Below are 14,105 nucleotides of genomic sequence, written 5' to 3'. Positions count from 1 at the left end.
TATTGTGGTAAATATACATAACATAAAATTTACCGTTTGAAGTGTACAGTTCTGTGACATTCAGTACATATACATTGTGATGCAACCATCATCTATTTCCAAATAGTCTATTTCCAAACTCTTTAGTCATCCTAAACTGAAACTCTGTACCCATTGAACAATAACTCCCTGTTCCCTCTCCACCATCCCATGGCAACCACCATTCTACTTTCTGTCTCTAAGGATTTGACGACTCTAGGTACCTCATATAAGTGGACCCATACAGTATTTGTCCTTACATGTCTGGCTTATTTCACTTAGCATAATGTCCTTAAGGTTTATTCATGTTGTAGCATGAATCAGAATTTCCTTCCTTTTTAAGGCTGAATTATATATCGTTGTATGTATAAACAATATTGGTATATCCATCCATAGATGAACATTTGGGTGTTTCCACCTTTTGGCCTTTGTGAATGCAGCTACAAACATGGGTGTGCAAATATCTATGTGAATCCCTGTTTTCAGTTCTTTTGGGTGTATACCCAGAAGTGGAATTGCTAGATCATTTAGTAATTGTGTGTTTGATTTCTTTGTGGAACCACCATACTGTTTTCCACAATGGCTGTACCATTTTACTTTCCCACCAGCAATGTACAAGGATTCTCATCATTTCTCCACATCTTAGCCAATGCTTATTGTTTTCTAGGATTTTTGTTTTTGTTTTTGTTTCGTTTTGTTTTTGATAGTAGCTATCCTAATGCATGTGAATTGGCATCTGTGGTTTCAGTTTGCATTTCCTTGATAACTAATGTTGAGCGTCTTATCTTGTGCTTGTTGGCTATTCATATATCTTCTTTGGAGAGACATCTATTTTAAGACCTTTGCTCATTTTCAAATTGGATTATTTGTTGTAGAATTCTTTATATATCCTGAATATTGATCCCTTGTCAGATAATACGATATGCAGATATTTTGTCCCAATCTGTGGGTTGTCTTTTAGCTTTCTTGATGGTGTCCTATGTATGTATTTTGTCTTTAGTTGCCTGTGTTTTTGCTGTCGTAGCCAGGAAATTATGGCCAAATCCTATGTTACAAAGTTTTCCCCATTTTCTTCTAAGGGTTTTATAGTTGTAGTTCTTACATTTAGGTATTTGACCCATTTCGAGTTTAGTTTTGCATATAGTGTAAGGTAAGGGTCTGACTTCATTCTTTTCCATGTGAATATCCAGTTTTCCCAGTGCTGCTTTTTAAAAATACTATCCTTTCCCCATTGAATGGTTTTGGTGCCCTTGATGAAAATCAGGACCATATGTTTGTGTTCTGCATTTCCATTCCATTGGTCTATATGTATGTCTTTATACCAGTATAACACTGTTTTGATTACTGTAGTATTGTACTAAGTTTGAAATCAGGAAGTATGAGTCTTTCAACCTTGTTCCTCTTTTTCAGGATTGATTTGGCTACTTGAAGAGTCCATGTGAATTTTAGAATGAGTTTTTCTGTTTTTGCAAATGTCTTTGGGATTTTCATAGAGATTTCATTGAACCTATAGGTGACTTTGAATAGTAATGACATCTTAACAAGATTTTGTCTTTCAACCCTTGAACACAAGATGTCTTTTCATTATGTCATCTTTAATTTCTTTCAGCAATGTTTATAGTTTTCCCTGAACAAGTCTTTCATTTCCTTAAGTTGGTTCCTAGGTATTTTATTGTTTTTGATGCTATTGTAGGTGGAATTGTTGATTTCTTTTTCAGTTTGTTCATTGTTAGTGTAAGAAACACAACTGATTTTTGTGTTGATTTTGTATGCTGCAACTTCGCTGAATTTATTAGTTCTAACAGTTTCTTTTGCAGAAACTTCAGGGCTTTCCATATATAGTAACATGTCATCTGCTAACAGATAATTTTACTCCCTTTTCAATTTGGATGTCTTTTATTTCTTTTCCTTGCCTAATTGCTCTGGCTGAAACCTCCAACACTATGTTGAATAGAAGTGGTAAAAGTGGGCGTCCTGGCCGGGCGCGGTGGCTCAAGCCTGTAATCCCAGCACTTTGGGAGGCTGAGACGGGCAGATCACGAGGTCAGGAGATCGAGACCATCCTGGCTAACACGGTGAAACCCCGTCTCTACTAAAAAATACAAAAAACTAGCCGGGCGAGGTGGCGGGCGCCTGTAGTCCCAGCTACTTGGGAGGCTGAGGCAGGAGAATGGCGTAAACCCGGGAGGCGGAGCTTGCAGTGAGCTGAGATCCGGCCACTGCACTCCAGCCTGGGCGACAGAGTGAGACTCCGTCTCAAAAAAAAAAAAAAAAAAAAAAAAAAAAGTGGGCATCTTTGTTTCTGCTGTTAGGATAAATGCTTTCAGTCATTCAGCATTGAGTATGTTAGCTGTGGGTTTTTCGTATCTGACTTTATTATGTTGAGGTAGTTCCCTTCTATTTGTAGTTTGTTAAGTGTTTTTATCATGAAAGTGGGTTAAATTTTATCAAATGCTTTTTCTGCTTTGATTGAAATAATCATGTAGGTCTTTTTCTTTCTTTCCCTTAATATGGGATTACATTGATTTTTGTACCCTGGACCATACTTGAATTCCAGGAGTCAATCCCACTTGTTCATGGGGTGTAATCCTTTAAATGCACTGCTTTGGTTTGATAGTATTTTGTTGAGGATTTTTGCATTAGCATTCATAAAGGATATTGGTCTGTAGTTTTCTTGTGGTGTCTTTTTCTGACTTTTCTGTCAGGATAATACTGGTGTCATAGAATGAGTTAGGAAATGTTACCTCCTCTTCAGTTTTTTGAAAGAGCTTGAGAAGACTTGGTGGTAATTCTTTAAATATTTGGTAGAATTCACCAGTGAAGCCATCTAGTCCAGGGTTTTTCTTTGTTGGGAGTTTTTAAAATTTTTTTGGATTACCAATTCAGTCTCCTTGCTGAGTAGGTTTGTTTACCTTTTCTGTTTCTTCTGATTCAGTCGTGGTAGGTTTTGTGTTTCTAGAAATTTGTCCACTTCATCTAGGTTAATTTGTTGGCATACAGTTGCTTATGGTACTCTTTTATATCCTGTTCATTTCTGTAAAATTGGTAGTTATGTACCCACTTCCATTTCTGAGTTTAGTAATTTGATCCTTCTGCCTTTTTTGTCTTAGTCTACCTAAAGGTTTGTTGGTCTTGTTGATCTTTTCAAAGAGCCAACTTTTGATTTCATTGATTTTTTTTTTCTTTTTTGTATTTTTTATCATTCTTTATTTCCACTCTAATCTTTACTCATTTCTTTCCTTCTGCTAGCTTTAAGTTTGGTTTGTTCTTCTTTTTCTAGTTCCTTAGGTGTAAAGTTAGGTTGTCAGTTGGATCCTTTTCTTGTTTTTAATGTAAGCATTTATTTTAATTATACTTTAAGTTCTGGGATAAATGTGCAGAACATGCAGGTTTGTTACATAGGTATACACGTGCCATAGTGGTTTGCTGCACCCAGCAACCCGTCATCTACATTAGATATTTCTCTTAATGCTGTCCCTCCCCTAGCCCGCCACCACCCCCACCCCGCCGACAGGCCCCGGTTTGTGGTGTTCCCCTCCCTGTGTCATGTGTTCTCATTGTTCAGCTCCCACTTATGAGTGAGAACATGCAGTGCTTGGTTTTCTATTCTTGTGTTACTTTGCTGAGAATGATGGTTTCCAGCTTCATCTGTGTCACTGCAAAGGACATGAACTCATCCCTTTTTATGGCCACATAGTGTTCCATGGTGTATATGTGCCACATTTTCTTTATCCAGTCTATCATTGATGGGCATTTGGGTTGGTTCCAAGTCTTTGCTATTGTAAACAGTGCCTCAGTAACCACACGTGTGCATGTGTCTTTATAGTAAAATGATTTATAATCCTTTGGGTATATATCCAGTAATGGGATTGCTGGGTCAAATGGTATTTCTGGTTCTAGATCCTTAAGGAATTGCCACACTGTCTCCACAATGGTTGAACTAATTTACACTTCCACCAACAGTGTAAAAGTGTTTCTCCATATCATCTCCAGCATCTGTTGTTTCCTGATTTTTAATGATCGCCATTCTAACTGATGTGAGATGGTATCTCATCGCAGTTTTGATTTGCATTTCTCTACAGTGATGATGAGCTTTTTTCCATGTTTGTTGACCACTTCTTTTGAGAAATGTCTGTTCATATCCTTTGCCCACTTTTAGATGGAGTTGTTTTATTCTTGTAAGTTTAAGTTCTTTGTAGATTCTGGATATTAGCCCTTTGTCAGATGGATAGACTGCAAAAATGTTCTCCCATTCTGTAGGTTACCTGTTCATTCTGATGATAGTTTCTTTTGCTGTGCAGAAACTCTTTTGTTTAATTGTATCCCATTTGTCAGTTTTGGCTTTTGTTGCCATTGCTTTTGGTGTTTTAGTCATGAAGTCCTTGCCCATGCCTGTGTCCTGAATGGTATTGCCTAGGTTTTCTTCTAGAGTTTTTATGGTTTTAGGTCTTACGTTTAAGTCTTTAATCCATCTTGAGCTAATTTTTGTATAAGGTGTAAGGAAGGGGCCCAGTTTCAGTTTTCAGCATAGAGCTAGTCAGTTTTCCCAACACCATTTATTAAATAGGGAATCATTTCCCCATTGCTTATTTTTGTCAGGTTTGTCAAAGATCAGATGGTTGTAGTAGATGTGTGGCGTTATTTTTGAGGCCTCTGTTCTCTTCCATTTGTTTATAAATCTGTTTTGGTACAGTAGCATGCTGTTTTGATTGCTGTAGCCTTTTGGTGTAGTTTGAAGTCAGGCAGCATGTTGCCTCCAGCTTCGTTCTTTTTGCTTAGGATTGTCTTGGCTATTCAGGTTCTTTTTTGGTTCCATATGAAATTTAAAGTAGTTTTCTCTAATTCTGTGAAGAAAGTCAGAGGTAGCTTGATAGGGATAGCATTGAATCTGTAAATTACTTTGGGCAGTATGGCCATTTTCACGATATTGATTATTCCTGTGCACGAGCATGGAATGTTTTTCCATTTGTTTGTGTCCTCTCTTATTTCCTGAGCAGTGGTTTGTAGTTCTCCTTGAAGAAGTCCTTCATATGCCTTGTAAGTTGTATTCCTAGGTATTTTATTCTCTTTTTAGTAATTGTGAATGGGGGCTCTCTGTCTGTTATTGGTGTGTAGGAATGTTTGTGATTTTTGCACATTGATTTTGTATCCTGAGACTTTGCTGAAGTTGCTTATCAGCTTAAGGAGATTTTGGCCCAAGAGAAGATGGGGTTTTCTAAATATAGAATCATGTCATCTGCAGACAGAGACAATTTGACTTCCTGTCTTCCTATTTGAATACCCGTTATTTCTTTCTCTTGCCTGATTGCCCTGGCTAGAACTTCCAATACTATGTTAAAGAAGAGTGGTGAGAGAGATCATCCTTGTCTTGTGCCAGTTTTCAAAGGGAATGCTTCCAGCTTTTGCCCATTCAGTATGATATGGGCTGTGGGTTTGTCATAAATAGTTCTTACTATATTTGAGATACGTTCCATCAATACCTAGTTTATTGCATATGTTAAACCAGCCTTGCTTCCCAGGGATGAAGCTGACTTGATCGTGGTGGATAGCTTTTTGATGTGCTACTGGATTCAGTTTGCCAATATTTTATTGAGGATTTTCACATCTATGTCATCAGGGATATTGGCCCGAAATTTTCTTTTTTTGTTGTGTCTCTGCCAGGTTTTGGTATCAGGATGATGCTGGCCTCATAAAATGAGTTAGGGAGGATTCCTTCTTTTTCTATTGTTTGGAATAGTTTCAGAAGGAATGGTACCAGCTCCTCTTTGTACCTCTGGTAGAATTCAGCTGTGAATCCATCTGGTCCTGGGCTTTTTTTTTTTTGGTTGGTAGGCTATTAATTACTGCCTCAATTTCAGAACTTGTTACTGGTCTATTCAGGGATTCAACTTCTTCTTGGTTTAGTCTTGGGAGGGTGTATGTGTCTAGGAATTTATCCATTTCTTCTAGATTTTCTAGTTTATTTGCATAGAGGTGTTTATAGTATTCTCTGATGGTAGTTTGTATTTCTGTGGGATCAGTGGCGATATATCCTTTATCATTTCTTATTGTGTCTATTTGATTCTTCTCTCTTTTCTTCTTTATTAATCTGGCTAGTGGTCTAGGAATATTTACCAAGCAAATGGAAAGCCAAAAAAAAAAGCAGGGGTTGCAATCCTAGTCTCTGATAAAACAGACTTTAAAACCAACAAAGGTCAAAAAAAAAACAAAGAAGGACATTACACAGTGGTAAAGAGATCAATGCAACAAAAAGAGCTAACTATCCTAAATATATATGCACCCAATACAAGAGCACCCAGATTCATAAAGCAAGTTCTTAGAGACCTACAAAGAGACTTTGACTCCCACACAATAATAGTGGGAGACTTGAACACCCCACTGTCAATATTAGATCAGTGAGACAGAAAATTAATAAGGATATTCAGGACTTGAACTCAGCTCTGGACCAAGCGGACCTAATAGACATCTGCAGAACTCTCCACCCCAAATCAGCAGAATATGCATTCTTTTCAGCACCACATTGCACTTGTTCTAAAATTGACCACATAATTGGAAGTAAAACACTCCTCAGCCAAAGAATGGAATTTGTAACAATCTCTCAGACCTCAGTGCAATCAAATTAGAACTCAGGATTAAGAAACTCACTCAAAATCGCACAACTACATGGAAACTGAACAACCTGCTCCTGAATGACTACTGGGTAAATAATGAAATTAAGGCAGAGATAAATAAGTTCTGTGAAACCAATGAGAACAAAGACACAACATACCAGAATCTCTGGGACACAGCTAAAGCAGTGTTTAGAGGCAAATTTATAGCACTGAATGCCCACAGGAGAAAGCAGGAAAGATCTAAAATCAACACCCTAACATCACAATTAAAAGAACTAGAGAAGTAAGAGCAAACAAATTCAGAAGCTAGCAGAAGACAAGAAATAACTAAGATCGGAGCAGAACTGAAGAAGATAGTGACACGAAGAACCTTTCAAAAAATCAGTGATTCGAGGAGCCGATTTTTTGAAAAGATTAACGAAATGAATGTAAGCATTTATAGCTATGAATTTCCATCTCATAACACTTTTGATATTTCCCATAATTTTTGGCAAGTTGTATTTTTGTTTTCATTTGTCTTAATATATTTTCTAATTTCCCTTCTGGTTTCTTTGATCCATTCTTAACTTTTAATACCTCTGTTTTCTAGCTATAATGTGTATAATCTATAGAATTTCTCAAATTTAGTTATAATTTTATCTGTTGTTTGCAAGTCTTTATTACAGGATTAAATGTGTGTATAAACACTTGTTATATTCTCATTCACTTTCTAATATACAGAGATTTCTGGCCCCCATATCCAGGCTTCTACATAAATATTATTTTGAAACATTTAACCTTCTGTTTTAGCATTCCAAATGTCTAAGAAAGAAGTCAAGATTTTGTTTTCTGGGATAAGGTCATTGTGAGTGACTTAGAAATGTTAAAAATTCAGCCAAAACTTAAAAATCATGTTATAGTTTACCATCAAGATTTAAGCTGAATTAGACATTAGCTGTGTATTTCTGGTAATAAAAAATAATTCTTTAGTGATATTTCAGAGAATGGCTTCCCCTAGTAAACATGTGAATTAAAAGCTGTAGAAATTTCTTCTTTTGTCTTTGTATACTTTTTACTTTAGAATTCCAACTTTTCCTGGTTAAAATTTTTCTAAACAGACGAACTTTTTATTTGAAAGACAAATGATTCTTCAGTATAAATGTTTAAGCCATTTTTTAAGAAGTTAAAGTTATTGTGCTTATACTTGTAAGCCAGTTTACTTAATATAAGTACACGTTAAGATTTAATTTTTTATTTAATACTAAGTTCCTCTAAGTTTTACGGAAGAAGCAGAAAGCATTAGATGAGAGTTTTCACGTATACTCTTAAAGAATCCTTAAAAATATGTTGAAGGTAGAGCTTTTTAATTTCACATCAAACTGAATCTTTAATTATATGTTTGCATAATTTAAAAAATTACGTCTCACAGCTTTTTTTAATGCCCAAGTTTGGTACATACTTTCTCCCTCAGTAGTGTGATGATGATAGTTGCATGCTAAATACCAGGGGAAAAAAACAGTATGGCACGGGCCAACTATATGCCACACAGCATACTAAACTGCTCATGTATGTTTTTCTTTTAATCCTCAGACTGGCCTAATGAGTTTGGCAGTTTTATTATCTTCATTTTTTATAACCATAATTCTTGGTTCATTATATATTCTCCTCGTTAGTTTGTGCTTGAACCTTTTCTACATGTTTGTATATATGCATCTGTTTTTTATTTCCAATACTATAGTAAGTATTTTAGAAGTTACAATACTAAAAGTTAAATGTGTAATAGTTGTCCATGGGACATCCAGTTGCTATAAGTACGGGAGCCAGGTTTAAAACCCATTTGTGTCTGATTCTAAAACCTGTGCTGTTCACTACTATAATTGCAGAAAAAGCTTCTTTGATTATCCTCTGTAAAATAGTTTCCCTGTGTCTTTCTCTTCTTACTCTGCTCTATTTTTCTTCTTAGTGCATATTACCACTTGACAAATGGGTATATTTCTAATTTGTTGTTTGTCTTCCTTCTTAATTTCACTGATCTCCCAAAACAGTTCCAGGCATTTGTAGGTGCTTAGCAGATACAGGTTGAAATGTAAATGAATGAATGTAATGAGTGTATTATGTATGCAATCAGTGCATTTATTATTTTAATCTGTGATAGATTTAATGTTTCCCTCTCTTTACACTGTTATTTCTATTACTATATTTGTATTAGTAAAATCAATATGCTTCTTGCTAAAATATAGAATTTGAATTAATATGAAAGTAGTATGCTTATGAAACTTGTTTCATGAACTTGTTCTTACAAGGAAAATACTTTTTATTTTCAAATCAGCCTCTTATTAGTAACTGAAACCTTTCTGTTTTTTAGACTGTTATCTCAGTGTATGGAGTATTTTGACTTGAGATGCCAGTTATTAGATGATCTGACAAGTAAGTAAATGACTAATATGTAGGGGAGAGGGACTGGGGAAGAGTAGAAGAGAAAGTCACATGGACATTTCTAAGTATGATTTACATATCTCAGGTGTAAATAAAATTACAGTTATTGTTTGAAGTTGAACCTTGTTTTCTTGAAAATAGCATATAAACCCGTGTACCAGTGAGCTCTTCTTCTGTTACATAACCAGTCATTAATGAATTGAGAAAATTTGTTGATTTTTAAATTATCTAAGGCTCATATTTTAATTACACTGATACAAAACTATTATGAAGGGTCTTTCTCTCAAGTGTAGTCTGTTATAATTTTAAAGGTTGATTGTCGAAGGAAAGAGGAACTCTTTATTGCAGCATGTTGATAGTGTTAGAAGTCAGTTCATTAGTGTTACTTGTAAAGTATCATGGTTAGAAATCCTTTTGTTAGTGTGCTGAGATTTTAATTGTACTTACCCTTAAATAATGCAAATGTATGTTGCAATGCTCTGTGTAAATTTTAGTTCACATCAAGAGTTTGTTCTCCACTCTTTGCAAAGAATTTGCTTCAGCTTACAGGAAATTAATAAAATAAAAATCAGGATCCACAAAAATAGCAATTGGTAAAGAATGTCAAGGCCGGGAGGAAAAAAAATACCTCAGAATTAATTTGTGATGTTCCTGAAAGCCAGAAGTAAAAAGAAAACAGCGTATGGTTAGTTGTTCAGCCTATGGTTAGAATGCCCTGTAAGAAGAAATAGAATACTTTCTCAAAAGAAGCAAATCTCTTTCCCAGCACCTAAGTCTAAAAGAAATTTCATACAAAGGCCATCATGTAATGGACACATAAAGACAGTGACTAATAATCCTCAACAACATTTCTATGGTGGCACATGCCTTCATCAGTTTTGCAAGTGTCTGTCAAAAACAGGAGGTGGCTGGATGCAGTGGCTCATGCCTGTAATCATGGCACCTTGGGAGGCCAAGGCGGGCGGATCACTTGAGATCAGGAGTTTCAGACCAGCCTGGCCGGCATGGTGAAACCTTGTGTCTACCAAAAACACAAAAATTAGCCGGGCGTGGTGGCACGTGTCTGTAATCCCAGCTGCTTGGGAGGCTGAAGCAGGAGAATCGCTTGAACCCGGGAGGTAGAGGTTGCAGTGAGCCGAGATTGCACCACTGCACTCCAGCCTGGGTGACAGAGCAAGACAAAGTCACCAAAAAAGAAAAAAGAATAACAGGCCACAGTGCTCTGAGCAATGCAGTGGAATTGGTTTCGTGAAGAGGGAGTTAATACAGTGTGAGAGTGTGTCTTGATTCAGAGAGAAGATATGTTGGATCTAGCGAAGTGGGTGGACTCTATGTCCATCTTACAGTCTCACATAACACTGGTTTTCACCCAGGCTCCCAGGGAAAGCTGACCAGCAGCCATCCAGGCTTTGCTTTCTGCTCTACAGCAAGGACAGGAATCATGAGTTGGCTATACACATGCAACTTTGAAATGAATGAATGAGTTATTAATCTAGACCTTCCCTGTGTTGTTGAGTGATAAATGAGGGACCCAGGATCTCTTGTTAAGATCTTGGGAGGTGAGGGGAATTAATTCTCAGGTAATAACATGTCTTGAAACAAATAATATTTGCCATTTCTGGAGTGTTTTCCATAAGCCAGTGCCTACACTAGCACTTCATACACAGCACCCTGCTGTGTAGGTGCTGGTCTCATTGCATAAATAAGGAAAGAAGATCACACAGTAAGTGGTAGACATAGGGTTTGTATCTGGTCCCAGTCCAGCTCTGACTGACCCTAAAGGGTCCTTCTTCACTTCACTGTGTGGAGACCCTGCTTGCTTCTCACTATAGTACAGTGGAAGAAGAACATAATCACTCTTCCTCTCCTCCCCAGTCTCAATTTCCAATGTGAAATTGTGCTGTAAGTCCTTGTTTGAAGGGGCAAGTGAAATACATAATACAAAAGAACAGAGTAGTTCTCAGGAGGTTGTCACATTGTTTAGAAACCTGGACTCTGGCAGCTGTACTTCTGACCTCATTGTCCTTTGCTGAACTCAGCCCTCCCTTGGTTCAGGTAACACTGCAGGAGTGTTGATTCTCCTCATACCCTTCTATCCCTTCTTTCTCTAAAAGATTTTGTTTCCTGGGACCTCTGCTACCCTCCACCAAACCAGGAGCTCCTTCAGAGTGGGATTTGTCTCCCTCATCTTACAGCCTCAGCGTATGGCACAGTGACCTGCACAGAGGAGGCAACCAATTAAGTAGTTTATGAATGAGGGTGCCTTCATTCCCTGTGGGCAGCAGCTGTCGCCTACTATTTGTTAATGACAGTTTTGTGGGGTTTTTTGTTTGTTTGTTTTGTTCATTTTTTGAGACAGAGTCTTGCTGTTTTCGCCCAGGCTGGAGTGCAGTGGCATGATCTCAACTCACTGCAACCTCTGCTTCCTGGGTTCAAGGAATTCTCCTGCCCCCACCTCCTGAGTAGCTGGGACTACAGATAGGCACCACCGTGCCCGTCTAATTTTTGTATTTTTAGTAGAGACAGGGTTTCACCATGCTGGCCAGGCTGGTCTCGAACTCCTGACCTCGTGAACCGCCCGCCTCAGCCTCCCAAAGTGCTGGGATTACAGATGTGAGCCAGCAGCCCCGGCCTTAATGATAGTTTTTTTAAAATCTATGAAGTAAAAAATTGGGGCTTCACTTAGCTTACTTTAATTCAAGACTTTGACTGCTTGACTTTGCTTACTGTAATTCAAGACTTTGACTCCATAAAGGAAAATTCTTCTTTGTTTGTAATGGATTTTTTTTTTCCTTCTTAGCTTCAGAAATGGAGCAGTTAAGGATCAGCCCAGCTACCATGCTTGAAGATGAGATTACTTGGCTGGATAACTTTGAACCTAATCGCACAGCTGAATGTGAGACCAGTGAAGCAGACAACATCTTACTGGCAGGGCACTTACGCCTCATCAAGACTCTTCTTTCACTCTGTGGGGCAGAAAAGGAAATGCTTGGTAATTATCGCTTCATCTTATATGGCAGATTCTTCAGTGCTCAATTATTGCCAGTGTTGTGTGTAATTGGGAAAATAAGATAGATGCCAAGTGTTCCATGGAAAATTGACCCTTCACACAGTAGGAAATTGTCTATTATTTTAGTGGCTAACAAATTTAAGGTGTACTTTACCCGTGTCATTAAACAACATAGAGAACTTTATAGTGTTGAAAATATCTGGATCACATAACTTCCTAATACCAAGTAAGAATTATAATTCAAAGTAGATTTTTCTCTTTTTACTGTTAAGTACTTTATAATACATAATTTACTGTCTGTCTTCTTTTAAGGGGGATTCTCATCTGAGGAGGCAGCCCCTAACCACCCCTGCCCTCCAGTGGTGGGGTATATATGAGGTTCTCCTAGGGTGCACATGTAATTTGTAAAAGATTATTCAGTATTATAAATTGTATTCAGAAGACAAATGAAAAATTAACTCTTTTATAACACAAACCAAGCTTTACAAAATATTCTTGGCTACTGGGGATATATAGAAAAGAGTGATTCTTAACCAGAGAGAGAAAGACATATCATTTTAAACTAAAGAGGCAAGATTTTAAAAGTTTCAGGAACTCTTATGTGGACTCCCCTATGCCCAGAGTAAAAACTATTCACTCAAACCATTCTGCCTTGTGGTGTTCTTGGCACTTGTGTTTCTAAAGTGAAAGTTTGACTCCTTTCACTGCATTGTAAGCCCATAAGGGAAAGCACCCTCACCTACCTATCTTTGTATTCTGTCCCCTTTGTATTCTACCCCACAAGCTTTGCCATGTAGTAAGTTCTCAAAAAATAAACATTAAATTAAACTAAATGCCCTGCTTTTGGGTAGCCTCAGGTACCTTTGCTGCTCTGATAAGAAAGCGCAAGATAGGATCTTTGAATTAAAATATGTGTTCATCTTCAACATGAATATTATGCTCTTTTCCAGGTTCATCACTCATTAAACCATTGTTAGATGACTTCCTTTTCCGAGCTTCTAGAATTATTTTAAATAGTCATTCTCCAGCTGGCAGTGCCGCCATCAGTCAACAGGACTTTCATCCAAAGTATGGAAAATGCACGTTGTGTTCAGTTTTGGTAAAAATTCTAATTTGAAACTTCAGTCCCAAAAGATTTTGTTAACTTGGAGTTTGTCTTCCATCTGTGAGTCTGTATATCCTATGTTATCCACTAAATGATGAAATGCATGTGAAGGGGCTTAGCGTCAAGCCTGCCTGGCACATAGAAAGCGTGGAGCAAGTGTGCTGGCACCATTATTATCATCAGAATGGAAGAACAAATAAAATGTGGCTAACTTGGTCAGTAACAAATTCCAAGAGAAATGAAGGTTATAAGAATTATGTCCAAAGTACAAGTAAATAGGCTCTGAGTAAAATCTTGAAGATTTCTCAGGAGAAAACGATAGGTGCTTTAGTGCATGAACCTTGTGGTTTGCTGAGTCCTGGCTGTGTTCTGTTAACTGCAGCTGCTCATGATATATTGCGGTAGTAACTTTGGAATCAAATTTTGTATTAGTTTTGTGGATACAAATTTGAAATATCTCTTTGTAATGTTGACCCTACTTGAGTGGTATTTATACTCTTGTGGGTAGGAAGACGAGGCAGAGCTACAAGCTGCTATTTCATTTGCTCCAAATCTAACTAACTTTGTTCCTTTCTTGTGAAAACCAGAGTTAATTGAGTAATCCGGAAGAAACTGATTTGCTATTTATAGTGAAAAGGGTTCCTGTACAGTATCAGTGGTTATTGAAATGGACAAGGCATAATAAACAGTATTTTGTGGAATCCTAAGAGGTATCTTACCATGTATAAATATTTCTTTACTTAAAGTTGCCTCATTAGCAAAATCTGTTTTAGGTAAGAAAAAAAAGCAAAACCCTTCATTAGAACTCTTGGGGTGTTCCTCAGGCTGTGACTCCCATCCTCATTGCTATCCCAGCCCTGTTTTGGAAGATTTGGTGCTAGGTCTATGGAAGTCTTTTATTAAAGCAGCAGAAACAAGTGAATATTTTAATTTTCAGTAAACACAA

The 14,105-nt window shown here is 37.3% G+C and overlaps 1 protein-coding gene across 1 annotated transcript in view; it reads left to right on the top strand.

Moving 5' to 3' along the window:
• Positions 1-14,105, top strand: part of USP24 (ubiquitin specific peptidase 24) — a gene marked incomplete at its 5' end in the record, with an annotated part of 148,101 nt that overhangs the window by 94,928 nt on the left and 39,068 nt on the right. Inside the window, 3 exons of the mRNA XM_011926379.1 lie at positions 8,974-9,035; positions 11,845-12,036; positions 13,005-13,122. Of these exons, the coding sequence (XP_011781769.1) occupies positions 8,974-9,035; positions 11,845-12,036; positions 13,005-13,122 (372 nt within the window). The remainder of the gene's footprint in view (positions 1-8,973; positions 9,036-11,844; positions 12,037-13,004; positions 13,123-14,105) is intronic.

Source organism: Colobus angolensis, unplaced genomic scaffold, assembly GCF_000951035.1.
Source record: "Colobus angolensis palliatus isolate OR3802 unplaced genomic scaffold, Cang.pa_1.0 Scaffold68, whole genome shotgun sequence".
In the NCBI taxonomy this organism is placed as follows: domain Eukaryota; kingdom Metazoa; phylum Chordata; class Mammalia; order Primates; family Cercopithecidae; genus Colobus; species Colobus angolensis.
Note: the sequence above shows the minus strand (reverse complement) of the source record. Positions and strands in the feature narration are given on the sequence as shown.